Raw genomic sequence first — 26,470 nt, forward strand, 5'->3', positions numbered from 1 at the left:
AAAGAACACACAAAGGAGAAATTTTTAAAAGGCATGGACATTATAAGCATGGGGAAAGGGAAAGGGAATAAGCATTTATATAGCACCTGCTATATGCCAGGCACTATACTAAGGGCTTTTTTTTTTTAATATCTCATTTAATCCTCACAACTTTGGGAGATAGGTGCTATTATCATCCCTATTTTGCAATTGAGGAAACTAAGGCAGACAGAGGTTAAGTGACTTGCCCAGGGTCACCCAACTAGTGTCTGATAGCAGATTTGAATTCAAGTCTTCTGATTCCACCCCCAATGTGCCACCAGCTAACTCTGCATGGGTGGCATAGTTTGGGAAGTAACTGTGGAGGTCATTTCCTGCCTAAGTGACTCAAAGTTACTAAAAATAGCTCCATTTCTGTAGCACTTTAGGGTATACAATAGCCTTTCCTCCAAAAGCCCTTCAAGAGTCTTTATTCTTGGTTGAAGCAACAGAGAGTTCTGGCTTTGGAGTCCAAAGACCTAGATTCAAATCCTGGTTCTACCCTTTTGACATTGGACTTAAGCTCTCTGGTCTCGAGTTCCTTGTCTATAAAACAAGGGGGTTGAACTGGATGACTTCTAAGGACCCTTCCAACTCTAAATTTGTGATGCTGTGATCTCTAGGGTAGTCAGTGAAAGTATTATTATGATGGAGGGACTGAGGCTGGTGGACAACTTGTACTCAGGGTTTTTGAAGCTGCATCAGACCTAACGCCAGCGGAAGCACCAACATGAGGGCCTCCAGGCTGCCTAAGGAGTTAAGTGGGGTAAGGTTTCTGTGCTGATCAATATTGGGACCAGGCCCATGAATGGCCAGTGCACTTCCAGCCTGGGGGAGACAGAAAGACTCAGTCTTTAAAAAAACAAGAGCCACCTATTACGATCCCGATTTTACCGAAAAGGGAAACAAACTCAGAGAAGCTCTTGACTCCAAAATGAGTGCTCTTCCCCATACACTCCCCCACTGACTCCTTGGAAGGAGATGAACAGCACCAGGGGAAAGGGAGACATTGATGCAGTAATGGGAGCCAGTTCTAAAGTAATGATAAACGGTGTGTCTAGGAATGCTCTGAGAGGTTTTCACCCTCTGATTTCCTTAAAGAAAAGGAAAAGGAGCTATAGCCAATACATGAGTTGTACCTGAAGGAGGCGGACACAGCCTTGCTTCAAGAGAAAGTCTTTCGTTGGAAGAAAGTTGAAGTGCCTTCCATTCACAAACACTAAAGAATCCAAGAACAGGAAGGGCTGTCCAGAGGGCATCTGTCCCAACCTGTACCTGAATAAGAACCATATCCCAAAGGGGTCTTCCAGCCTTTCCCTGAAGACCTTGAGGAGAAGGAAACACCTCCTGAGGCAGCCAATTCCACCGTTGGAAATTTACCTCAGTTTACCCGTTAACCTTTTGCTCCCCGTTCTACCCACCAGAACCAAACAAAATAAATCTAATCCACCTTCTAAATACCTGTCCTTCAAATACTTGATGATAAATATCACCCCACTCCTCCAACTTCTCTCTTCCAGGATAAACATTCCCAATTCCTTCAACCAATCTATGTCCTTCACCATCCTCCTCTGTTGTTTCAGTTTTCTCTAAGGGCAGCTCCCAAGCCTGAACAATCTAGCTTCTATCTGACAAGGGACAAAAGTACAGTGGGAATATCACTTCACTAGTTCTGGACACTAAGCCTCCCGCAAGGCACCCTAACATCCCATGATGATTTTTGGCTGCTGTATCACACTGTTAACTTGTATTGAGTGTGCAATCCATTAAGACTCCCAGATCTTTTTCAGCTGAACTACTACTGTCAAGTCATATCTCCTTCTGAAGTTGCTTTTGAGTCCTCTGGGTGGCTCTGGCCAAATTACTTAATCCTGTTTGCCTCAATTTCTTCATCTATAGAATGAGTTGGAAAAGGAAATGGCAAACCACTCCAGCATCTCTGCCGAGAAAACCCCAAACGGAGTCACGAAGAGTCGGACATGACTAAACAACAACAAATAATCCCAAGTGACAGGCAGCTAGACAGAGAGCTGCCTTTGGAGCTAAGAAGACTCGGAATCCTGTCTCTAACACATAATGGTTCTGTGAACCTCAGAAAGTCACTTTCAGTGCCCTGCACAACTCTATGACATTCTAAGTAGGAGAGAAGGGGATGACCAACATGAGTACAGGGAATTTCTGACCCAGGAATTCTCTGCACTAATGAAATCACAAGCCAAGTTCTCATCCTTACCTTATGTATAAGGCCTAGTGTTTATCCCTTAAATTCCATCTCATGAGATTCACCCCAGTGTTCTATCCTGTTGAAATAATTTTGGATCCTGACCGAATCCTCCAGTCTATTAGCTATTCCTCTTGGCTTTTTATCCTCCCGTTGACCAAAGTCTTAAACAGCACAGGCCCAACCACTGATCCCTTGGTCATTTCACTAAAGACCCACCCCGCCCCACTCCACGTTCCCGTTAAACCTCTTTGAGTCCAGCCATTCAACCAACTCCAAATCCAGATAACCTTCATTATCTTCTACATCTCTCCATTTTGTCCACAAAAATAAGATGAGACACTTTGTCAAATTATTGGCTAAAATCTAGGGAAATGACTGCTCACAGCATTAATCTCTTGTTCTAGTAATGTTATCCAAAAAGGAAATGAGCTTAATCTGTAATGATCCATTCTTGATAATAGCAATAATAATTAGTATTTATATAGCATTTTAAAGTTTACAAAATACTTTACAAGTATTATCTAAGTTGATCCTCACAAACCTGGAAGGAAGGTTCTATTATTATTCTCATTTTACAAATGAGGAAACTGAAGCAGACAGTGGTTAAGTGAATGGTCCAGGGTTACACAGCTAGAAAGCCTCTGAGGCTGGATTTGAACTCAGGGCTTCTTGACTCTAGGCCCAGCACCATCTAGATGTCTCTTATTTTATATCTGAGCCTCAGTTTCCTCCACTATAAAATAAGATGATAATAATGCTTATTAACCTCACAGGTCTTGTTTTAGTTTTTTTTTGTTTGTTTGTTTTGGTCAGGATCAAATGTATGTGAATATGCTCTGCATAACATTATAGAAATGTTAAGTATGTGTCCTCTGTTCCCCTAAAAGGGTGTTTTATTCTGGTTTTGAGGTGAGTTTTAACCTACTAGTATTTCCTTTATTATCACAGTCTCAGTGAAGAGATCTCAAAATTCAGTTAGTCCAACTGCTATGTAAACATGCATCCCCTTTATAACGTAACCTCACAATTATGATAATAATTAATAATTACAGCTAGCATTTATACAGTGCTTTAAGGCTTGTAGAGCACCTTACATTTATTATCTCACTTGAACCTCATGACAACCCTTCAAGATAGGTGATATTATTATCCCCATTTATCCCCAGACGAAGAAACTGAGGCAGACAGGTTAAGTGATTTGCCTAGTCACACACGTGACTACTAGAACTAGTAATGTGAACTAGAACTCATATCCTCCAGACTCCAAGCCTAATAAAGTATCTACAATGCTACTAATCTGCCACAGAATCTCTCACCCTGTTTTTGTGGACAAAAGGAAAGCTGTATGGATGATATGATCATGAAGATCTACAGATTTAGAATAAATGATCACAGTCTTGGAAAACAGTATTCAAAGGAGAAGCTCATTCTGTTTCTTCAAACTGCTGGAGAGTCTCAATTGCTCAGAAGTTTTTCCTTATGTCCGGCCTCCTTCATAGATATTCCTCCTTTGTTTCCTTTTCTCCTAACTTCTTCCCCTGGAGCCAAAGAGAACAAGTCAACACCTTCTCTCTGACAACAGCCCTTTCCAGCCTGGAAAAGGCCCATCATCTCCTAACTAAACTTCCCCATTTCCTTTGATCAGTTCTCGTAAGGCATCGACTCAAGACCCTTCACCAGGCTCCCTGGCCTCCTCTGGATCCTCTCCAACTTTTCAATATGCTTGTAAGACACAACACTCAGAACACAGCATAATGCTGCACACCTGTTAGGAATAAGCACAGGGACCAGCCCTTCCCAAGTTCTGGACTTTGTGCCTCTCTTAATACAAGCTAATATCACAGATTTCTTGGTTACCATATCACTCTGTTGACTCTGATTGAGTCTGCAGTCCACTAAGACTGTGATGTAAGTAAAGAAAGAACAGGAGCAGAGGAAAGAGGAAAGAGGGAGGAAGGAAGAAGGAAAGGAAGGAAAGGAGTAAGGAAGAATTTATTAAGCACTAACCACATGAGATACTGCACTAAGTGCTGGGAATACAAATGCAAGCAAATATTAAGACAATCTCTGCCCTCAAGATGATTACATTCTAATGGGTAAAGACAATACACAGAAGGGAAGCCCAGCGAGGGTCGAAGATCCGAAGTTTAGGATGGGGTTTGAAGCCCAGAAGCCACAAATGGAATAGAAGGGAATTAAGGTCAAAATGGGCCCCTCCACCAAATAGAAGCTCCAGTAGGAACTCACCAATGGGAGAAAAGAAAGTTCCTACAGAGATGTTCCAGGTTGAGAAGGTTGCAGAGATAATTAGCCGTTTCTGGGCAAGGAGGATGCAGGTGCTGAGGGAAGGTTTAGGATGACACCACAGGATTTGGGAAGTCTGAAAAAAAGGAACAAGGTGAGGAAGTATTTTCCCCCTTTAAGACAGGACAATATGAACCCAAACCAGTTTGCCCTAAGCAAAAAAAAAAAGTTCATTGTTGTAGCCATGCCAGATAGCTTTGAATAGACTCAAAGTAGGAGTATGGACTGAAGGAAACTTGGACTGTCTGGTGGAAGGAGAAAGGCTGGATCTGGAAGAGTAGCCACTCCCACTGACCAGTTAAGTAAAAGTGTGTTTTTTCTTCTACTCTAACCTCTGGTTACAATTTCCTCAGGCAATTCAATAACTAGTTATTGAGCCTCCCATGATGCTAGGCACTGGGGATATGAAAACCAAAAAACAACAAAACAAAAACTGTCACTCCCCTCAAGGAGCTTACGTTCTACTCTCCCTACAAGTACATGTAAGCTTACATATGGACTCCTTGTAGTCTCTACTTAGTTCTAAAAGGCACTGTCCCACTTTCCTAGGCAAGACTTAAAAGAAGCTTGATTGTTACCTTTAAAGCTCAGGAAGGCTGTCACCTGGGAGAGAGGAGAGAGACTAGATTAGTTCTACTTGGTTCTCAAAGGAGGCAAACCAAGGAGTAATGGGTGGAATCTGCAGGACTTAGGGTAACTGTAAAGAAATCCTTCCTAATGCTCACAGCCATTCACAAACAAAATTCCTGCCTCAGGAACCGGCAAGTTCCTCATCTTTGGAATCCTTCAAAGTAAGTCCGGATAAACAAAGTCACATGTGTTGTGGACAGTATTCCTGCCTAGGTATGGACTGGTTTAGATGTCCTCTGAAATCCTTCTGAAACTGAGATCTTACGCTTCTATATCCTTCACCCCAGTTGTATTAAAACTTTATCAATTCAAAATACTGAACGGACTTGGTTCGGACTTTCTGATGCCGTTCCCGAAGATCATCTGGGCATCTGGTCTAGGGAGGAACATCAAGTCACTGCCCACCTCCGGTCATTACAGTGAAGATTGGACAGCCCTCACAAAGCAAACACAATGCCCCCTTCCCACAATCTCAGGGACAGACAGCTATGATAGAAGGAAAAACACTCTGTAATAAAGGAGCTGGGTTCAAGCCTTGTTTCTGCCCTTCCTCCATACTCCTGGGTTAAGTCACAACTTTCTGAGCCTTACATCTGTCAAAACCCACCTACTTCCAAGTGAGGACCAAATGAGATAATAAGTGGGGAAACTTTGTAAAGTATGTAGAATTCGGAGTTCTTAGAGTGACTATTAGGGGAGGAATTGGTACTGGACCTCAAAGATCCACGGAAGTCCCAGATGAGAAAATTTCCTCTACTAGGTCTCCAGCTTCTCTGTAAGTCACAGTTGCACAGCATCAATGGATTAAGTGACTTACCCCAGGTCACAGCAGAATGCTGCAGAGGGAAGACTTGAACCCAGATCTTCCTGGTGCCAAGGGCAGCAGACATTCTACCCACTATAGGACACTACTGGTGCCATCCCTTCTGAGGTTACTTTCCAACTACTCTATATTTATCTTGTATAGCTTGGTTTATGTATGCTGAGTTCTCCATTAGAATGTAAATTCCTTCAGGGAAAAAGCTTTTTTACTTTCTTCTTGTATTAATCAGCAGTCCACACAGCCGAGCATATGGTAAGCATTTAATAAATACTTGTTCATTGATTAATATAGATCCTGAGTGTGTCTTGATGGACTCCCACATATATACATTTTGTAGTTCCTTCTTATCTTACAGGAGCAAAGACTTGAAAAGGACCCTAGAGGCCACTAGGTCTAAACCCCTCTTATTTTGTAATAAGGAAACTGAGGCAGACATAAGTTATGTGAGTTGGTCAGGATCACATAATTCCTGACTATGTTTTAAAAATGTAACACCAAGGGCAGCTAGGCGGCACAGTGGATAGAGCACTGACCCTGGAGTCAGGAGGACCCGAGTTCAAATCAGGCCCCAGACACATAACACTCACTAGCTGTGTGACCCTGGGCAAGTCACTTAACCCCAAATACCTTGCTCCCCCCCCAAAAAAAAGTAACACCAATGGTAAAATAGTAAGTCAATAGTAGCTTACAGAAGCTTGACGTTAGATTTCATAAGTAAAACAATAGCTGACATTTATACAGCACTTAGAAGTTTTCAAAGTACTTTCCATCCATCATCTCAATTATGCCTCAAAGTACACAAGAGTTCCTTGGTTCCCAATCAATCAAGATCCTAGGATACAATGATTCTGGAACTCACAACTCCCCCTGCTTCCCCATCCTAAATTCTACTGATGATACTACCCATCCTTTGGTCATTCTTTTTTCTCCGCCCCCTACAGGACCCATCCTGTCCTCTTGGTCCTTTATTCCTGATGTCGTTCACATCTGTCTCCTCCTGACCACTTCACTTACTCCAGGCCTTCACCACTTCTGACCTGGACAGTGTAACTGCCTTTCAACAGCTCTTCTTGCCTCTACTCTCCAGCTCAAAAGCACCCTCCATGTACTGCTGCTTAACTTTCTACTGCTTTGCTCTGATCTTGTCACTCAAGTGCCACCCATGGCTCCCCACAGTCTAATAGAGGGAGGAGAGGAAGTTGTGCCAGATTGATAAAGCACCTCCTCAGGACTCACTCTCCCAACCCTTGTTCACTTTAGTAGGCTGGGTCCCAGAGGGTCTCTGAGTACTGCTCCCCACTCTGGATTCTAGGGGCAATGCTGAGAATTTGTCATTGCTAGTGTTTCATCCATGAGTCCCCATCAAGTATACTCCTCCTATTATCAGCCAGGTACATCTGTTTGCTTTTACAAAGAGATAAGATATAGCAATCAGCAAAATATCCCTTAAACCAAGAGTACATTCTCCCCTCTACATATACTCAGTCCCTAGGGTGAGGGAGCTCAGACTTTAAATACAAAGGTAGTAAGACCCATATGTAGGGAGAATGTGGGATTAATGGGATACTTTGTGACTCCTGGCCCTCAAAGCCTTTTCCTTTCTTTGAGGAGTTTCCGTCTTGATTTATTTGGGCCATGGTGTGACAATGGACAAGTTGTTCTCTTGCCCAGCTTGGCTAGATCCTTCCAGGACTCATTGTCTAGGAAGAAGGGTCTAACCATTTGAAGCTCACAGAGTTATAGTCAGATCAGTTCTGTCTCTTGATATTCATTCACCTGAGATCAAGAAAGAAAAAAACAAACAGGTGCTATGTACTGGGACAGGTGGGAGGGGAAAGTGGCCACGTGCCTTTTCCCCCAACCTGATGGCACAGAGCAGTCCTCACTCAAGTCACCAGGAAAGAAGGGAAGACAGTTCACTTAAGCCTTTTGTGCACGCTCAGTTCCTGCTCTGCCCCTGCGGATTCATCTTTCCTTCCAGCTCCTTGGCAATTAGAAAGTGATCTTAAAATCAAATTCACAGCCTCCAGATTGAGGTAGCTAGAATGAAGATAAAAGGAGAGTGATTTACCTCAAGGGTTGGGAGCCAGAGCTTACGTAAATGTAACTATTTCTATACATTAATACTCAGTAATCATCTCCTTGACAGCCCCTGAGGGTTTTTTCCCCCCAAGCTTTGAGTGCCCTCTAGTGTCCCACTGGGATGTTGCAGCCCATTGAAAGGTTAGCAGTGCAGAGCATGTGTGGTCAACCAAGGAGTTTGAGTATCATCTGATGGCTAGAAACTACACTGAATTACTCCCATGTCCTTGACCTATTGGACAGCAGTGATGAAACAAAACCAGTGGCTTCCATCACACACGAGACTTCTGACCCTTTTCCTGTCCGGACCTCAGTTTCCTCCTCTATAAAAAACAAGGTGGGGTGAACTCGCATATCTCCAGTCCTATGAATAGAAGCCCTTAATATTCCCCTCCCCGATCGATCTTGGGCTTTGCTGTCAGATGCGTTCAAAAACTATTATTGCCTTGGTGATATTTATCAAGTTCATAATAAAAAACTGTTTTAACTATTGTTTCATTTATTTAAATTGTCTACAACCTTAGACTCTAACTGGAAATGAGTCTCCAGGATGCCTCCTAGGCTTAAGTCTTCCTCAAATATGATTCCTTCCTGTAAATCCATCCTCCACGTTTTTCAGGGAAAACATTCCATCTCTCAGTTCCAGGAATTTTCCCTGGCTGTCCCCCATGCCTAGAATGTTCTCCCTCCTCGTCTCCATCTATTGGATTCCTTGCCTCCTTCAAGGCCCAACTGAAGTTCCATCTCTTATGGGAATTCTTTGCCAATCTCCCCCCCCCTTTTTTAGAATAAACATTTATTGATGTTAAATAAATAGTAGTAAGCGCAGAAATATTAGTCAGCATGTGACTTAGACATAAGCTACATATTCCATTTGTTTCCCAATCATGGCTTCAATCTGGTAATCATAAATCTATTTTCCACTAAGGCTAGGGAATCTGATATAGGTTGGACACCATTGCGTCAAGTCTTTCCCTTTCACCTTCATATGCTATGTTCATCTCTGATTTCATACTCGTGGCTATACTTTCTAAGCAAGAGCCATGAGTTTATTTTGTGGGTGCACTCCCAGCTTATAGCATCCCTTTCACATTAGATAAATGTTATGTGCTCTTGAGATATACAGGATCCTAGAATTTAAAGTTAGTGAGCAACTCCTCAACTCTAGTGCTTTCCCTCGTTTGATTATTTCCTCTTTATATCATATATAGCTTATTTGCACATATTTGTCTCCCCCATTAAACTGTGAGCTACTTGAGGGGACTGTCTTGCTTCTTTTTGTATCCCCAGCTCTTAGTATAGTGCCTGGCACACTGGAGTCACTTAAATATTTTTTAACTGACAGTTGGAAATGCTACTCTAGATAGGAGGAAAAATAAATCTGGATAGACAGATCCAAGAATCATCAGCACAGAGATAACTGAATCCATGAGAAGTGATGAGATCACCATGTAAAACAGCAGAGAGGGCGAAGACTTCTCTGTGGGCACAAAGTGTGATTTGCCCTGATCTTAGCATCACTCTTCCCACCCTCATCAGAAATCAAAGCTTTCAGAGCTGGAAGGGATCTTTAAGGTCATTTAGTTCAGTGGCTCACATTTTATCAATAAGTAAACTAAGGTCCATCGAGGTTAAATAACTTAAGGAGAGCTACTGACTAGCTGTGTTTTAAATAGAAAAGCCTGGATTTGAACACAAGTTTTCTGACCCCAAGTTGTAAGCTCTCTCCACTACACTCCCAGAATCAATTTGGATTCTAGATTTTAGAGCTCAAGAGATTTAAGTTTCTAAGAAGTCACAAGTCATGTACCAGGGAACATGAAGGTGACAGAAAGCACAAAATGAAAGAGCCCTTACATCATCTAGTGAAATCCCCACATATTAGAGTGACTGAGGTGCAGAAGGAAAGTCACTTACTCAGAGGCACACAAGAGGTGAGAGGCTTAACAAATCTAGAAATCAGTTTCCCTGAAATCATACTCTCCAAGCATTGGTCACCTAACTGGAAATATAAGCATTAATTGCTTACTTTCTGCCAGGCACTGTGCTGAGCACTGGGGATACAAATACAAGCAAAAAAAAAAGTCTCTGCCCTCAAGACACTTACATTCTAATGCGGATAAAACAACACATAAAAGGACAGTTAAACTGTTTTCTGAAATAGCCTCTTTGAAAACAAACTCAGTTTTATTAGGAAACCCAAGAGATTTATTAAGCACCTACTATGTGCAAGTCTCTGCTAGGCTCCAGGGATAACACAGTCTCTGCCTTTTCAGAGCTTAGTCCCCAGGGGATGAATGGCAAAATCAACACATGGAGATGCAGTATTCTAAAAATAGCTACATATCTCACAAGACTGTTGACAAGAAAGGAATTTTTAACTCAATACTTTGTATATGAGACTTCTGTACTTGTGTAACCTTCTATTATAGTTATACATGCCATATCACATCATGAGGCATATCTAAGCTTCTGTATCTCCCCAGCACAGTCTTCTACACATTGTAAACACTCATGTTTTTGTTGAATTGCACTTCTCCTCCCCAGTCCATGCAATCTAACTCAACTGGAGATGTTAGCTTCCAAGCTTCCCAAAAGTCTCAAGTCATTTGAAAGTCAGTGTAGCAAGGCCATTCACGGTCACTTCCTGTTCCCTTGATTACAAAGTTGCCCCTCAGTCAACAAGTATTTAGCAAGTTTTACGAGGTGTCAGGCAGTGATGAGATCAAGAAATATTTAATAATTACTACCCTCAAAGAGGGTTAACATTCCATAGCAAGGGTTCTTAATCTGCAGTCTGTGAATATAAAAAATATTTTGAAAACTCTATTGAATTTTCTTTTATAATCGTATGTATTTTATGCTTTTAAAAAATGTTATTTGGAGGAGTCCCTATGCATCACCTCCAAAGGGGTCCAGGACACACAAGTTTAAGAAGCCTTATTGTATAGCATCAGGAGAAAGAATGTCCTCTATTGAAGCTCTCTAAAGGGAGAGGCACCAGAGAATATCACCTTCTTTGGGCCTCAGTTTCCTCATATGAAATGTTAGGGGTTGAACTAGATAACCATTTCCCAGTTCTCATAGTTTTGAGTCTTTATGTCTCTTTACTAAGAAATACGGCAAGATGCTCTATAGAAATCCTATCTTCAAAATAGCTGTAGCATGGTAATACAATTGTGCTATAAGAAATGACGAAGGGGATGGTTTCAGAGGAGCCTGGGAAAATTTGTATGAACCGATGCATAGTGAAGTGAGCAGAACCAGGGAACAATTTTTACAATAACAACAACATTATACAGAGAAACAACTTGAAAGACTCAGGAACTTTGATCAACACAATGAGCACCCACAATTCTAGAAAACTCCTGATAAATCATGCTACTCACCTAGAGACAGAAATAAACTCAGAGTGCAGGTTGTTGGATGTTTTTGTTTTTTGACATAGCTAATGTGGAAATTTGTCTTGCCTGACTTCATGTTTGTAACACTTTTGTTTTTCTTGCTAAGTTGAAGGGGAGAAGGAAGAGAAAGCATGAGGAAAACAAAACTAAAAACACAAAATAGTTGTCGCAAATCAGTATTTAGAACCTTTTCTTCCTCCTCCTGCCTGATGTGTCTGCTCATTAGTATCAGTTTTCCTATTTGCAAAATGAAGGGATTGGAGCAGATGACCCCTAAGGTCACTTCCAGATCTAAATCTATGACCTTATAGGGAAGACAGTGAGAAAGAAGCACAGAATTTGAGCTGAAAGGAACATCTAGCAGCCAATTAGTTCAACCCAGGCCCTAAAAAAGAATTTCCAATATAACATACCCAACAAGGGGTCAAAGGACTGCTCTGCTTGAAGGCCTCTGATAAAAAGAGGACCTGCTACCTTTTAAGGAAAGGCATTTTTCACCTTTAGTTCTAATAAGTAGGTTTGTCCTAATATTAAGCCCAAATTTTGCCCTGCAACTTCCAGCTAGTTCTGCCTTCTGAGGGGCAAACCAAACCAATCAAAACCTTTCTCCTCCACGTGACATCTCTTCAAATACTTGCAGAGACTGATCATAACCCTCCCTAGTCTTCTCTTATTGAAGCTAAGCATTCTCATGTCTTCCAACCAATCCTCATGCTGCACTGACTTGGAATTAAAACAGGTTTACTGACCTGTTTTGACTAACACTGATCAAACCCTAATTGACCAACAGCTTGGAACAAAGATTGCTGGGGGAGGCTGAAGCCATATAAGCTTGGAAAACCTTGAGTCACAGAATTTCAAACTCACTAAACTGATAAAATCCAGAAACTTAAGTTTCACAGACTTAAAGTCCCAAAGTTAAGAAATCTTCAAGCAGGAATACATTCTTTTTCACCACAGCGTTACTTATATTGTAAATACTTGGAAGGGTAATGGGGAAAAGAGCATTTCTGGAATGAAAGTCTCTGAATTTGGAGTCAGAGAATCCTCTAGCTGGAAACTTCTAAAGAATGTGAAAAAAGTGAGGGGAACTCCAAAGTGTGTAACATGATCCAATGGTGAAAGATGCTGGGAAGGGTTAACTACAGAATGGATGTGTTCTGGGATTGGCCCACTAAAACCCTCTTTTATCCAGCACTTTCAACTGCCTACAATTGGGGGATGTTTTACATTGGAAAGCCCCTGATTATATAATGAAGTCCATGAAAACACTGGATTTGTTTTATATTCCCTTTTGCTAGCATCCATTTATTCTGTAAAGCAAGAGATTTCTTTCTAAATTGGCTGAGTTAGTTTTTTATGTATCAAATGTTCTGATTTAAGACACCTCTGTGAAAGTTTTCCTCTGCTGCCTTGACATGTGAAGGGTTCTAGAGTCCTTAGATGGTCCTCCTATGCCTGGAAGATTCCACCAAGTATGAAAGGGCTCACTATTTTCAAAGTGGTCTATATGTGATTCTTTGGCCATGCCAATCCATGAAATAGATAAAAATCTACCCACGAGGCATTTAAAGGCTTAAGGGAAAAATTTTAGAATGCTGGACAGATGATATATATCAGAAGCATGAGAATATATGGATGGACACTGATCTAATGACAGCATTACTGCAGGGGTTACCAGTATCAATTAGAGCACAGATTCAGAAGTCCTGAAGTGAGCATGGCCAATGAAGAAGTGGGGCAGGAGAACGCATGTAAAGGATTTCATCGGAGAACCTTCTGACTTTGCAAAGCAAAGGTTAGCCATTAGTTATGCTTCATTAGTATTTAAACAATGTTAAGACATATAAAGTGAATGGAACTTCTGTGGAGAATTTGTAAGAGGGCATGTATAAGTTATACACAGGATTGGGTAGCGATATGTACCACTGCAGAAAGTATTCCCATCAATAAGGTCATGGATCCATGTTGGTCTATGTGGCAACAAGAAACGAAAATTTTAAGTGACCTTTAAATAAGAACCATTTTGACCTAAAAAACACAAAAATATATAACTCATTGAATAACTAATGTATAAGATATTCTCTCATTGCCAACCTAAGATGTTCTAAGGAACTTCTAGCTCTGAGAAGTGATGAATGCCTATGAAGGAATGATTTTTTTTTTAAATAGCAGCTACTTTTTGGTAGTCAAGTGGAGAAAGCTTTTGCTTCCTTTAAATCATGGCTACAATTCAATAAATGAATTTAGCATGACTCTTGCTCCATCCTCTGTACCCACCCTGCTCCCCAACCTCCAAATAAGATGGGCAGCACAGCAGTCACCTTGTCATAACAGATTCTCTTTAATTCTAGCACCCAGAGCTCTACAAGGGCATATACTTTACTTTATCAACTTTGTGGTGCTGTTGTACACGTTCGGTAGAGCAGTGATTGTGCAATACCACCACTTAGCATCTCAAAATCAGGGAGCATAGTTTTGAATTGTTTAAACACAATCCACAAAACTTTAAAAAAAAATCAGAAGCCATCCACAGTTAAACAAAGAGTCAGTTAAGAGTTGTACAGTTTAATACTTCATGTAAATGGTCAGTCTCCAGTAAGGGCTACCAAAAGTGATTTTGAGATCCACATCCTGGGAGTTGTACCTGTGATAATATCTTGGGCAGGGATGTGACTGGCCAAAAGTGGGCCCTGCAAAAGCCCAAAAAATAAAGAGTTTTACCACAGTTTCTGCAGCTTCCATATTTGCTTTTGTGTGTCAGTTAGAAGTGAACTGTGAGAATTAAATACTCATCTTTACATATACACAAGTTATGCTGTGAAAGCATACTGGCTTACAAACATATAAAAATACTTGTTAACTAGTTTGATAAGAAAATAATGTATAAAAGTATATAGCAAAAACATTAGTCATCTCTGACCCCGGAAAGATCAATTCCATTTTTTTTTTATATTACATCAAAAAAAAAAAAAAACCTACAGTTTGTTTTCTTGAATCCCTTATCCAGAAACACTCAAAAAGGAAGATAGACACGAATGATTGATTGACCCCCTTCCCCCCTCAAATAAATGGCTGAGAAAGACTCCCTAAGAAACTGAAATGCTTATGTCCAGAATGAGCCCAAGTATTTGGCCACAGAGAACACCACCATCATTAGCCATACAGCAACAACAATGGTAGGAGTAGTAAGAGCCCTATAGCTGTTCTGGACACATAGGAAAAAATACAGTAGATGGCTGGGTGTTTCTGGCCACTGGAAACCAGAAGGTACAGTGATCCATGAGGTCCAAAACACCTCATTTTTATTAACTCATTTCAGTAGGTTTAAGGCTAACTGAAGTTGAAATCAAATTTTATTCTCTTGGGCAAAAAAAGCTAATTCACATTTTCTCCCAAAACAAAACAAACAAAAACCCACAACAAAAACTCCCTAGGTTTTGATTTAGGATGACAGTAGGTAATGTGATCTCAGACATTAAAAATTAATCATTTTGCATACAATGATTTCAACTTGGAAAACAACTGGGGACTCAAGGCTGATTCATCCCCACTATGAGTGTAAGCCCTTATAGAATCATATTAATTGTATGTGTCTATGTGTGTGTGTCTGTGTGTGTCTGTGTGTATACACACATATAGATGTCTAGCTTAAAAAAAAAAAAGTAATTGGATGGTCTTACAGAAGCAGCCTTAGTGTTTTCTTTAAGTCTGTCCTGATATGACTGATAAAACCATCAACATCATCACCATCATCTTCCAGGCCAGGATTTAGCCAGCTTCTTGGACTAAGGCTAACATGGTGGCCATTTCAAGGACATGCTTGCATAAGGCTAGAGAGGTACCCAACAGGATGTAAACTGGAGGGAAGAAAGGAGCAGACAAGGGCTTTTTCTGGCAGTCGGCAGCTAAGATTCGTGGGATTCTTAAAAAATGACACAATGGCAGCCTTTCTTGTCTTTCTCTTTCCTTGCTGGTTCTGGGGAAGGAGGACATTCTTGCTCTTGAAATTTCCTGTAAGATAAAAAAAAAAAAGTTGGTTTTTTTTTTTAATTGAGGGTTTTCAAATGTGTGATATTTTGGCACAAACAAAAACAGGAAAGAAAAGGACCTTTTATACACTGGACACCAGAAACTTTGAGACTGGTGAACCAGAAACACATAACCACCAGAGAGTACAAGAGAGCTAAGTACAACACTAGCTTAGGACACCATCTGAGAAATAACCAAGTTGCACTGGGGTGAAGGGCAGGAGGTGTTAAGAAAAATTAACTCAGCCTCATCAAAAAGACTGATCTTCATACTTCTAGAGAGACTCATAGAGGTCAGCTTCTGAGGTGGGAGGTAAGATTAAGTAGGTAAGGCAGCACAGAACCGGTGTATTCTAGTTGGAAATCACTGCAGAGGTCATTCAGACCAACCCTCTGTGGCATGTCTAGACCAGTACCCAGGTCTTCTGTAACCTCTATGTGAAAACTATGGGTTATGAGATGACAGTAAATTTAAAATGGCTGAAGATCTTCTAACAAAGTAGTGAAAATTAAGTAAGCAAAATGTATTATTTCTTTCCAAATATAAAGATTGACAGAGACCTTAGGTGTTTAGGGGAACTGGAAGTTGAGATATAAAGTCATTCTCAAATCTTTAACAACTTTTTCATGTCTCATCCAACCCAATTCCATCAAAACTCCCAGAAATATATATTAACATATCCTCTTTTAATATGTTCCTTTTAAAAGAAAGGTAGATTAACAGTAAGAAAAAATGCATTGACAACTGTTGCCATTTCTTGAAGTCCTGCAATCTTCACTAGCTTGATTCTAGTACTTTCTGGGATGGTATATACAGTACTTATCATTTTATCTACTGATTAAATGGAGAGACACATCTCTTTACGCTTTGAACCATATATAGATCCAGTATATCAGACTCCGACAGGAATAACATTAAAGCAAAAATTTCTGGGGGTTAATTTGCAATCATGCCCACCCAACAAATTCCCAGGGATTGACTACATCACTTTTTCATTATATCTGGGAGCCAAGAGACCTGGCTTCTAACTGTGGCTCATCTAATAATCAGCATCCTTGATCTAAGGGCCAACTATTTCCCCTCTGTGGGCCTTAGTTTCTTCATCTACAAAATGTGACTGGAATTAAATGATCTTAAAGGTTTTTTCCATGTCTAACATTCTATGTTTCTCTGGGTTCTAGTCATTCCCTATAATCTAAAGCCTATCCTATATAATTATAGGAAATATTAAAAATTGACAAATCTAAATTTTGCCTATCAGGAATATTTAATGCTCAGCAAAAGGATGCTGAGTACAAACTACTCTTGCTTTCTTTTGGTAAAAAGTACAAAAGAAACTTCATCTTTTCAACTAAAAAACTATAAAATAGAAATATGAATCATAGAGTAAAGCCCTGTGAGAAGGCACTGGACTGACCTGATAACCCGGACAAGTTCATGGAAAGCTTGGTCTACATTCATTCTAATTTTTGCAGATGCCTCCATGTATGTAACCTTGAGTTGTCGTGCAAGTTGCTGTCCTTCTTCTTGTGTTACCTGAAATGAGGAGTGACCTTCAGAGGGATGTTTGAGGAGAAGTACAAACATTAGTTTTGCTTTATTTCACCCCCATAGACTGTGCGCTGTTAGGCACAAGTCAGAGGAGACAGTAACTCTCAGATCCATCTCACAACTGGATGGATTTAGATGGATTTAAAATCCATTCCTAGGGAGGAAATAACCCATTTTTCACTACAGGAGGGAAGGAAAAGTCTAGGGAGGCTGATGTTTTCACTGATAAGGAGAACACCAAATTACCAAAGTGTAATCACAGAATTTAGAGCTGGATTCAACTTCAGAAACCATCTAATCTAACCTAACCCTCTCATTTCACAAATAAGGAAAATGACACCCAAATAAGGTAGACTGGCTCAGATTAGCAAGTACAGCACCACTGTTGCTCATATTTGTCTGCTAATTGAAGTTCTGAGTTTATAAACCAGGACATATGAAGATAATCATCGGATCACAGATTTAAAGGGACCTCAAAGCCCATCTAGTCCATTCTTATTTCACAGATGAAGAAAATTATGATAATAAAGACAGAGTTAGGATTTTAATCCAGTTCCCCTAGGTTTTAAACGTGCCTTGTCTTAAAATACAACTTAAAAACAAACAAAAAAAACCTAGGTGCCAAATTACACCCTAATAAGATATGGAAAGAAGAACACATCAGTATAAAAGTAATAGTTCTCCATCCTAACGCTATCAAACTTTATTTTGTTCCATCCCCAGGGCAAAGGATTTTAAGTCCCAAGTACCATATTGTTAGGCTTTTGCAGTTTTGTTCCTTTCTCTTTGTGCTTGTGTGAAAAATGGAGAGAAGGAACAGAAGAGTTCAAATCTGACCTTTCCTGTAGAAAAGGGGGGAAAAAAATATAACTGCTTCTGACCCCCAGTTCCAGTTGACAAAGCATCTATTAATCCACAGGAGCCAAAAGTTTATCACTAGCTGTTTCAATCATGCAATCAGGAAAAGCATACTAACAGATCTTTCCCCTGGACACACACTTATTTCTTGCTGGTGTGACTAACCCTTTAAGAACATTACTGCTTAGTTATTCTGTTCTGACCAGACACAACTGAAGCCAATGATGAAGTATGGTGAGCAAAAAGCACCATCTGTATCAGAAAATGTGGAATGGTATGATGAAACAATTAACTAGTTGGATAGAATGTTTGGAGCTTTCTGGATGTAGCTGAGAATCACATATATTTTTAACCTTAAATCAGAATTTTGATGGTTAGAGGCAGATGGAACTTTTTCTATTAATAAACAGAATGATCTAGAAAGCAATTTGAAATTACATAAAGGAAATGACTTAAAATATTGATACCTTTCATACTTCAAGGGTATCAATGATAACAAGAAAGACCCAATCAACACCAAAATATTTATACCAGCACTTTTTGTAATAGTAAAGAATTTTTAATGAAGCAGATGCCCATCCACTAGAGAATGGCTAAACAAGTCATGGTACATGAATATAATATTACTGTGCCATAAGAAATGGTAAATAGTATGAATATAAAGGAGCATAAAAACGTACATGAACCTGGTGCAGAATGGGGTAAATAGAAACCAGGAGAATGACACACTACAATGACTGCAACAATGTAAAAGACAACAATCATAGCAAAGCAATTGAAACTCAGTGCAAAATTATAGTGGCCAAACTTGGATCCAAATAAAAAATGAAGAAGTCACCCCCCCCCCTTTCTTCTTTCCAGAAGTAGGGGACTATGGGTATGGGACTCTGTGGATGATGTCATGTTTTTTCTATGTGTTAGCTAGTTTTGCTGAATGTTTTTTTTTTCCTTTTTTATTCCTTGGTCATACAAGGTGTCCCAAAAGTATTAGTGCAGTTTTAAGCTTTATTAACTTCACAAGTGCTACAAACTTACCAAAAAAAATCCACTGTATTTTAATTATTTCAAATTATTTTACATGTACTTAGTTTTCAGAATTTTGAATAATAAGTTTTTTATTATCTTTCAGCATGCATTGCATATACAAAGGCTTTTGGATGACATTTTTTGGTTAGTAGCTATTAGGAGAGGATCTTGTGTGTCCACCTCAGTCACTTGATCTATTTTCATTAGACTTTTCCTTGTGGGGTTACATGAAAACCTCATTCTCCGGAATGAGGCTTAGGATTTAAAATGCAAGGTTTGGATTACAAATGCAATAGTTTGTTTTTTTTAAACAAAGTTCAAAAATTGACTAGAGTGATATATAGCAGAAAGTAGTTACACGCTGAATTTTTAATAAGAAACACATCAATATTTAAATAATTAACCTTTTACATGTTTTTTTTTTTAAAATGTAAGTTTCTATTTGTTCATCTGAAGTTATTAAAGCTTAAAACCACACTGAGATTTTTGGGACACTATATAAGGGATGGCCCTCTGAGAAAGGGAGCAGAAAGGATACACTGGGAATGTAGGTGATGTGAAAACATAAGCTATTCAACAACAATGTCACTGTAAAAAAAAAAAAACCCAACAACAACAAAAACCCATTCTGAAAGGCTTAAGAACTGTGATCAATATAATGACCAACCACAACTTCAGAGGACAGAGGACACTTCCCAGCTCCTGACAGAGGCTGAGAGACTGAAATGCCAAAGGAGCCATAACTTTCAGACGTGACCAATACGGGGGCCTCTGCTTACATGTCAAAAAGGTTGCTTTCTTCTTTGTAATAGGTAAAGGTATTTAAGGAGGAGAGACAACTGGGGATGATAGTGTCAAAAAGAAAAAGAAAAAAAGGAAAGATGCCACTGCAGCATTTAAAAGAAAATGCACATTTAGAAAAATGAAGTTCAGAAGAAAAAAGTGACAAAGAAGGACAGCTTTGAAAAGTAACATGCTGAATTATTTACACAGACACAGACACACACACACCCCTACCTAATTGTTTTTTAGGAAAGCAAGCTAAATGTAATAAATTTCTATATTCATATACAGTTATCTTTTTATGGGTTACTACATGTGGAAATGGTTTTTTGTTAAGTGAATACATTTTTAAATAACAACAAAAATAAAAAAATTTTTAAATTAAACAGGATGATGAAACCACAATCTCCAAAAGGGGGGAAAAAAGCCTATCAGCAGTGGAATTTAATCCAGATCAAGGGAACTTAAAAATTATCTAGTCCAATCTTTTTCTTTTGTAGATGAGGAAATTGAGGACCAGAGAAGTTACACAGCTGGTAAATGGCAGATTTAGACCTTGCCACTGGTCTTAAGAGTCAAAAGACCCAAGTTCAAATTTCAATTCTGACACTTAGATATGTGATCCTGAGCAAGTCACCTACCCTTTCTGAGACTTAGGTTTCTCATCTGCAAAATAGGATACTCAGAGTTCCTCACCAGAAGGTCTCAGGTTCTCTCTCAGCATTAGGGATCTCTGAGGTTAGTAAAAAGAGCTATGTGAGGGACCTCTACAGTCAAAGATTTAAATCTACACACATTATCTTGCTTTGATGGCTCCATGATTTTCTGAGCATGGCTACTCCTTCTACCAATGCAGATTCTAAGCCTTCCCCAAGCTTCTTATTCAGTGTAATTTTTGTTTAGGTATTCCCATAAAAATTCAGTAGACTTTACATCTGCTGTCTCTCCCTCTCCTTACATGACTACACCTCAGTAATGTCTTTTATTATGACTTTTTTGCATGAGCTGTTATTCTATAGATTGTTTACACCTAACTATGCTTCCTTCCATTGTACTTTGGGTTATTTGTCAAGTTTAACTATGAACCTATGGTGCTGCATGACGGATAAGAATAGCACCTCACTGAGAATACTGATACTAAAGAGACGAGTTTTTCCAATGCCAGGCAGTTTGGCATCATTGAAAGCACTGTGTGGCCTTTTCCTCCTCCTCCATTCTGGGCCCAGCTCATTCATTATGCATCTGTAGAACTTGTCCAAGATACACATATGGAAAGCCTAATTCAATCGGCTGCCATCCAAGAGCAGACCATCATGTGGGCAATATGCATTTTTTATTCACTTTGTTTTGCCAGTGTAAATGATTAAACCACTATCTTTCACATTACTGCAGATTTCATTGAAGAAAGCTTTGTGGAGCTCCAGGGCTTGGTAAAATAAATATTACAACACCTGCAAACAAGAGAATTTAGAGAACTGCAGCATCAATAGGAAATCTTAATGTGGGTTTTAAACAGGATGGCTAGGAGGAAGCATGGTCTGTGGGGAAAGTGCAACTCTGGAGCTAGAGGTCCTGATGACTGTGGGCAAATCACTTGATTTCATTAGGCCTCAGTGCCTTCACTGTAACATTAAGGGGCTTAGGATTGCCTTCCTTGTTTTTACAAAGGCTGTCCCTGATGCTCACAGAGACTACCAGTATAGCGTTTTATAGTAGGTAAGAATTAAATAAGCATGGGAATGTCATCCTGGTTCTCTTTTTGTTTATTGTCTGACGTGTTCCATTCTTTTGGAATCCATTAGAGATTTTAAGAAGGCAGGATGCTTCAATACATTTTCATGTAAGTACGTATGAAGAATAGCTATTTGTTCTGACTTCACCTTCATCACTTCAAAAGATATGCTGAGAAGGGGAGTGGCAGAGTGCAATGGTTCCTTTATTACTGCCAATGAGAGTGGACCAGTATATAGGAAGAACACTGGCAGATTTCCATTCCGCATGCTTGCTGTGCTGCTTTTGATTTTTAGCGATCAATGCTGTTGGGAACATCAAGCTCAAATTTATATCATTTTCCTACTAACAACCCCTTAAAGTAGCAGGACCAGTATCACCATCCCCATTTTACAGATGAGGAATTGAAGCCTCAAAGAAGCTGCATGAGCAGGGCTTGAGGAAAGCTCCGAAGCGTCGACTGGTATTTGAACCCAGGTCTCTCTTCACCTCTTTTCAAATGTCTTCTACTACACTATGCTGCTTCCTCTGGTAGTTTCATGGCACGTTTATCCATCTATGCCAGGGGTTCATAATCTTTTTTTGTATCATAGTCTCCTTTAACAGTCTTCTCAGAATCATGTTTATAATACATAAAATAACAAAGAAATCCAATCATAATGAAATAGTCATTAAAACCATTTTTAAAAAAACTAAACAAGTTGGCAGACCCCAGGTTAAGTATCCCTGCTTTATCCTCCTCATGAAGCCTGAGAGGGGAGTTGGCCCAGTGTTTGGATACACAATGAAACCAACTACTTCATTTTCTTTATTCTCCCTCTCTCAGGCTAGAGAGCCTGCAAACCATCTTTCCATCTTAAATGAATCTTCTGGTTACATCTCTAGTGAGAAAGTCACTACAATAATAATCATAGTTCACACTTATTTACAAAGATTTTCACTAATGTTGCTTAAATGTGTAAGTTCCATAAGCTATAGGCCTAAAAGGAATCAACACACACAAAAATCAAAGAATAACCATTTTTAACAGAACCCACAAAGGCAGAAACTGTAAGTAAGTCAATATTGTTGTAGTGGATAGGGCACTGTACTCCCAATCAGAGACTACACCTCACTTCTCAGGGCTTCAGTGACCAGAGGAGGTGGGATCATTATTGCAGGGGGAAGAAAAACAAGATGATGGAAAGTAGTACAACTTTTCATGCAGTCAATGTTCCAATCACATGCTATAATTTAATGAAATGAATGACAATGAAAGATGACAAATTTTCTAAAAGTCTGTTTTCTTTTTTCTTATTTGATGTATATATCTTTTATGACATTATCAAACTTAGTATTTTCAAAGTGTGAGGTACAAACTCTTTGAATTACACATACTTGGGTTTATCTTCACTCCAATTACATGACTAGGGATAACAATAGTCATGAAACTTCTTACCTGTCTTTGATGGTCAAGATCTGCTTTATTACCAACTAAAATCATTGGAAACTCATCACGGTCCTTTACTCTGAGAATCTGTCTTTGAAATTTATAGATTTCTTCAAAGCTAAAATTAAAAATACAAATGAAACTGTTGGGTAACTAACCATCAGATGGTACATTAAACAATATCATTCATAGTAATTCATAAATTCCATTGTCACACTCAAAATTATCCTTTAGGCTTTAAAAAAAAAAAAGAAATCCAAATATGATTCAAAAGAGCAGGTTTGGACTCATCTTGTTGGTCTAACATCGTAATACCTTTACATACCTTCCTCTATCAGTGACTGAAAAAACCAGCAAAAAGCCCTCTCCAGTCCTCATATATTGTTCTCTCATTGCCCCAAACTCTTCTTGACCTGCAGTGTCCAGAACTACACAGAAATAAAATGAAGACATAGTTGTATATGCAACTTTTTAACGATGACATCCCCCCTGCCCTACCAAAAGCTTCCCAATGAAAAAAGGTTATTACAACTAGCAGGATTCCACCAAATCAAGAATAGTGTATCTGCAGCAGTGGTATGCTGCTAAGTATTTAAAAATCAGCTTGCCAAAAAGGCACAGCACACTTTTAGATTTAGTATCACTTATTTCAGTCTAGACAACCAACAAAAGAATAAATTAAGGCCCAACTTATAGCATTTGTGGATTTCTAAGGCGTGATATATACAATGAAAATTTAACAATAAATTCTTATAAGCTGGTACAAGCTGGCTCCAGCACACCCCAATCTGCAGGCAGAGACATGAAAAAATTGCTACCAATGAGAATTTTAGGGTCCCATTCTTTCTTAATATTCTGGTCTCAAGAGACCAAGACAAATACGTGCTAATTCTATATGCAGTTTCAGAAATATGAAACAAATTATCAGATTCATGTTGGTTTAGTATCTAGTTTCCATGGGGGAAAAAATAAAAATGAACAGGTAGATCAGCTGAAGCTAAATACACAAACCTTAAATCATACTCTGATGGAAGAATAAATAGATACTAGCAAATTCCCTGGGAAATTCTTATTTATCATGAAGCTTCCAATATAGACTCTCCATTAAGGGTTCTTCTGGTGCCTCCTTGCCTCTGAAAGGTGATGCTACCAGCATTGGGCAACCTCTGGCAGGAATGCTTTCAGTAGAGGCCCAGGGACAGACTTGATGTGTTATATAGGTTTCAGGATACTGATTTTTTTGTCTTTTTTTTTTTTTTTTTTTTTTTTGGCAAAACCACCAAACGTCATCTAACTAAGGGTATGGAGAGGTTGGGATCTATGTCAGTGGAAGGAGTACCAATATGGATGAAATCGAGGATTTCCTGAACTTTGGACATATCCCAAAATTGCAAGGGCATATAGGAATACAGTTCAGGTTTTCTGAAGAATAAGAAGCAATATAGTTTTTAGGGGTTTTTTTGTGGCAATCGGGGTTAAAGTGACTTGCCCAAGGTCACACAGGTGGTACGTGTCAAGTGTTTGGTCTGAGGCTGGATTTGAACTCAGGTCCTCCTGATTTCAGGGCCAGTGCTCTATCCACTGCGCCCCCTAGCTGCCCTCAAGAAGCAATACAGTGACTAATAAATTATTGTAATACATATAAACAGTGATTTAAGGTCTACAAAGCGCATTCTTCACAACTCCAAACTAAGTGGTACAAGATTTTATGGATGAAAACTGAAGCTCAGAGAAGAAGCAACATATTCATGGTCACAAAGTCAGTAAGGATTGTTGTCATTCAATCAGCATTTATTAAGTGCCTACTATGTTCCAGGCACTGCTCGAAGCCCTGGGGGATACAAAGAAGTATAAATGACAGACCCTGGCCTTAAGGAGCTCACAACCTAAAGAGGAAGGTAACACATCAGGATGTCATCATAGGTCTCCTGACTCCAAGTCCTCTTTTTCACTAAATTAGGATGCTTCTCTATGAAAATAAATCTGACTAAGCTTAGTAAGTCACAAAAGTACTGGTCCAGTACAGCCTTACAGCTGGGAATTCTAATCCACTATGTAACACATAAAATGAATCCTCTAGTCATACAGAGTTCATTTCAGCTTTTAAGGTTGAGAACAGTTTTTAAAGTGTGAGTTATAACCATGCATTCCCCCACCCCGTGGGGGAAAAAACCTCACCTGACTAGCAAAAACAGCTTTTTTAGAGTCTAGAATCAGTACTACAATTATTATGTCAGTATTGAGGATCATATTACATTTCAGACAGAGATCATGATGTTGAAGCTAGTTAAGACTTGGGGAGGGAGTAGCAGAGCCAAGATAGGGTACAGAATGGTAGCTGTCTTGAAATATTTAACAGTTTATCATATAGGAGAAGCAGATTTATTCTCCTTGGCCCTATAAAGACATATTTCTGAAAGCAGCTAGGTGGTGCAGTGGATAGAGCACCGGCCCTGGAGTCAGGAGGACCAGGAGTTCAAATCCAGCCTCAGACCCACAATAGCTGTGTGACTGTGGGCAAGTCACTTAGCCACAATTGCCTCACAAAAAAAAAAAGACATATTTCTGCTCAACTTATTAGCAGAACTATCCAAAAAAAGAAATGCATGCTTTGAGATGTACTGAGTTTCCCATTTTCAAGCAGAAACTGGGTAGATGACCACTAGTCAGTGATGATCATGATTTGGGCAGGGACTGGACCTCTGAGGTCCTTTCCAACTCTGTAACTGATTCCTTAATCTAAACTATGACAGTTCAGTATTTTAAGAATACCACAAAAATGGACCACAGCCCTTCTATGTTTTAATAAATGGTCTGCAGGCCTTGGGGGCTGAGTCCTCTGAATTTAGTTAAGATGGCTCTCAGTCAGAAGACACACAGTCTGCTGCCAAGTCCTTTCAATCCTTTCTAGTTTGGCAGGTTATCCTAAAGCTCAGAGTCACTTCCACACCATGAGAAGGAGGTATTGCAAGAAGGCTGCAGAAGAGAGAAGCTTTTATACACTTTAAAAAAATAAAAATTGACATGAAATTACTTACTATCAAGCCGTGCTGCTCTATCATCTATCACACACTGTTTAGTGTATGAATCTTCAATTGTTGGATCATAATCTGTGACAAAATAGGACTGCAAAAAAAAATTTATAATTAATTTATTTGTTATATATACATAGGCACCAGGTACCACTCAAGTACAGTACAATTTTGTTTATCAACTCCTACCCAACATCCCATGTGTCAGAAAATCCATCTGTCTCCTGTTCCTGTGAAAAAGAGATTTTTCTATCTTTTCCATTTTGGGAGAATGATTATCACCTTGTATATATATATAAAAGAGAACACCCACTGTATCAATTTACAGAGCAACATGTCTACCCAGCCTGGGTGCTCATGCTGCATACTCGCGCGCGTGCACACACACACACCCCCATCCCAAAAACATCTCAAGGTAAACATGTTCAAAAAGAAAGCCATCCCTCCCCTCAAGCCTGCCCTTCTTCTTCCTCATTTCTGTTCAAAGCTCTCCCATACATCCTCCCAGTCACCCAGTGTAAGCCTATTTCCATAAAACCTCCT

The 26,470-nt window shown here is 39.4% G+C and overlaps 1 protein-coding gene across 1 annotated transcript in view; it reads right to left on the bottom strand.

Annotated features, from left to right (window-relative positions):
• Nucleotides 1-14,021: 14,021 nt before the first annotated feature.
• RRAS2 (RAS related 2) overlaps nt 14,022-26,470 on the bottom strand; it is a 51,915-nt gene continuing 39,466 nt past the window's right edge. Inside the window, exons 2-6 of the mRNA XM_027852636.1 lie at nt 25,934-26,021; nt 23,221-23,323; nt 22,905-23,013; nt 16,935-17,053; nt 14,022-15,499 (exon numbers count right to left, since the gene is read on the bottom strand). Of these exons, the coding sequence (XP_027708437.1) occupies nt 15,412-15,499; nt 16,935-17,053; nt 22,905-23,013; nt 23,221-23,288 (384 nt within the window). The 5' untranslated portion in view covers nt 23,289-23,323; nt 25,934-26,021 and the 3' untranslated portion in view covers nt 14,022-15,411. The remainder of the gene's footprint in view (nt 15,500-16,934; nt 17,054-22,904; nt 23,014-23,220; nt 23,324-25,933; nt 26,022-26,470) is intronic.

This window comes from Vombatus ursinus, unplaced genomic scaffold, assembly GCF_900497805.2.
Source record: "Vombatus ursinus unplaced genomic scaffold, bare-nosed wombat genome assembly UNPS02009770.1, whole genome shotgun sequence".
Taxonomy (NCBI): domain Eukaryota; kingdom Metazoa; phylum Chordata; class Mammalia; order Diprotodontia; family Vombatidae; genus Vombatus; species Vombatus ursinus.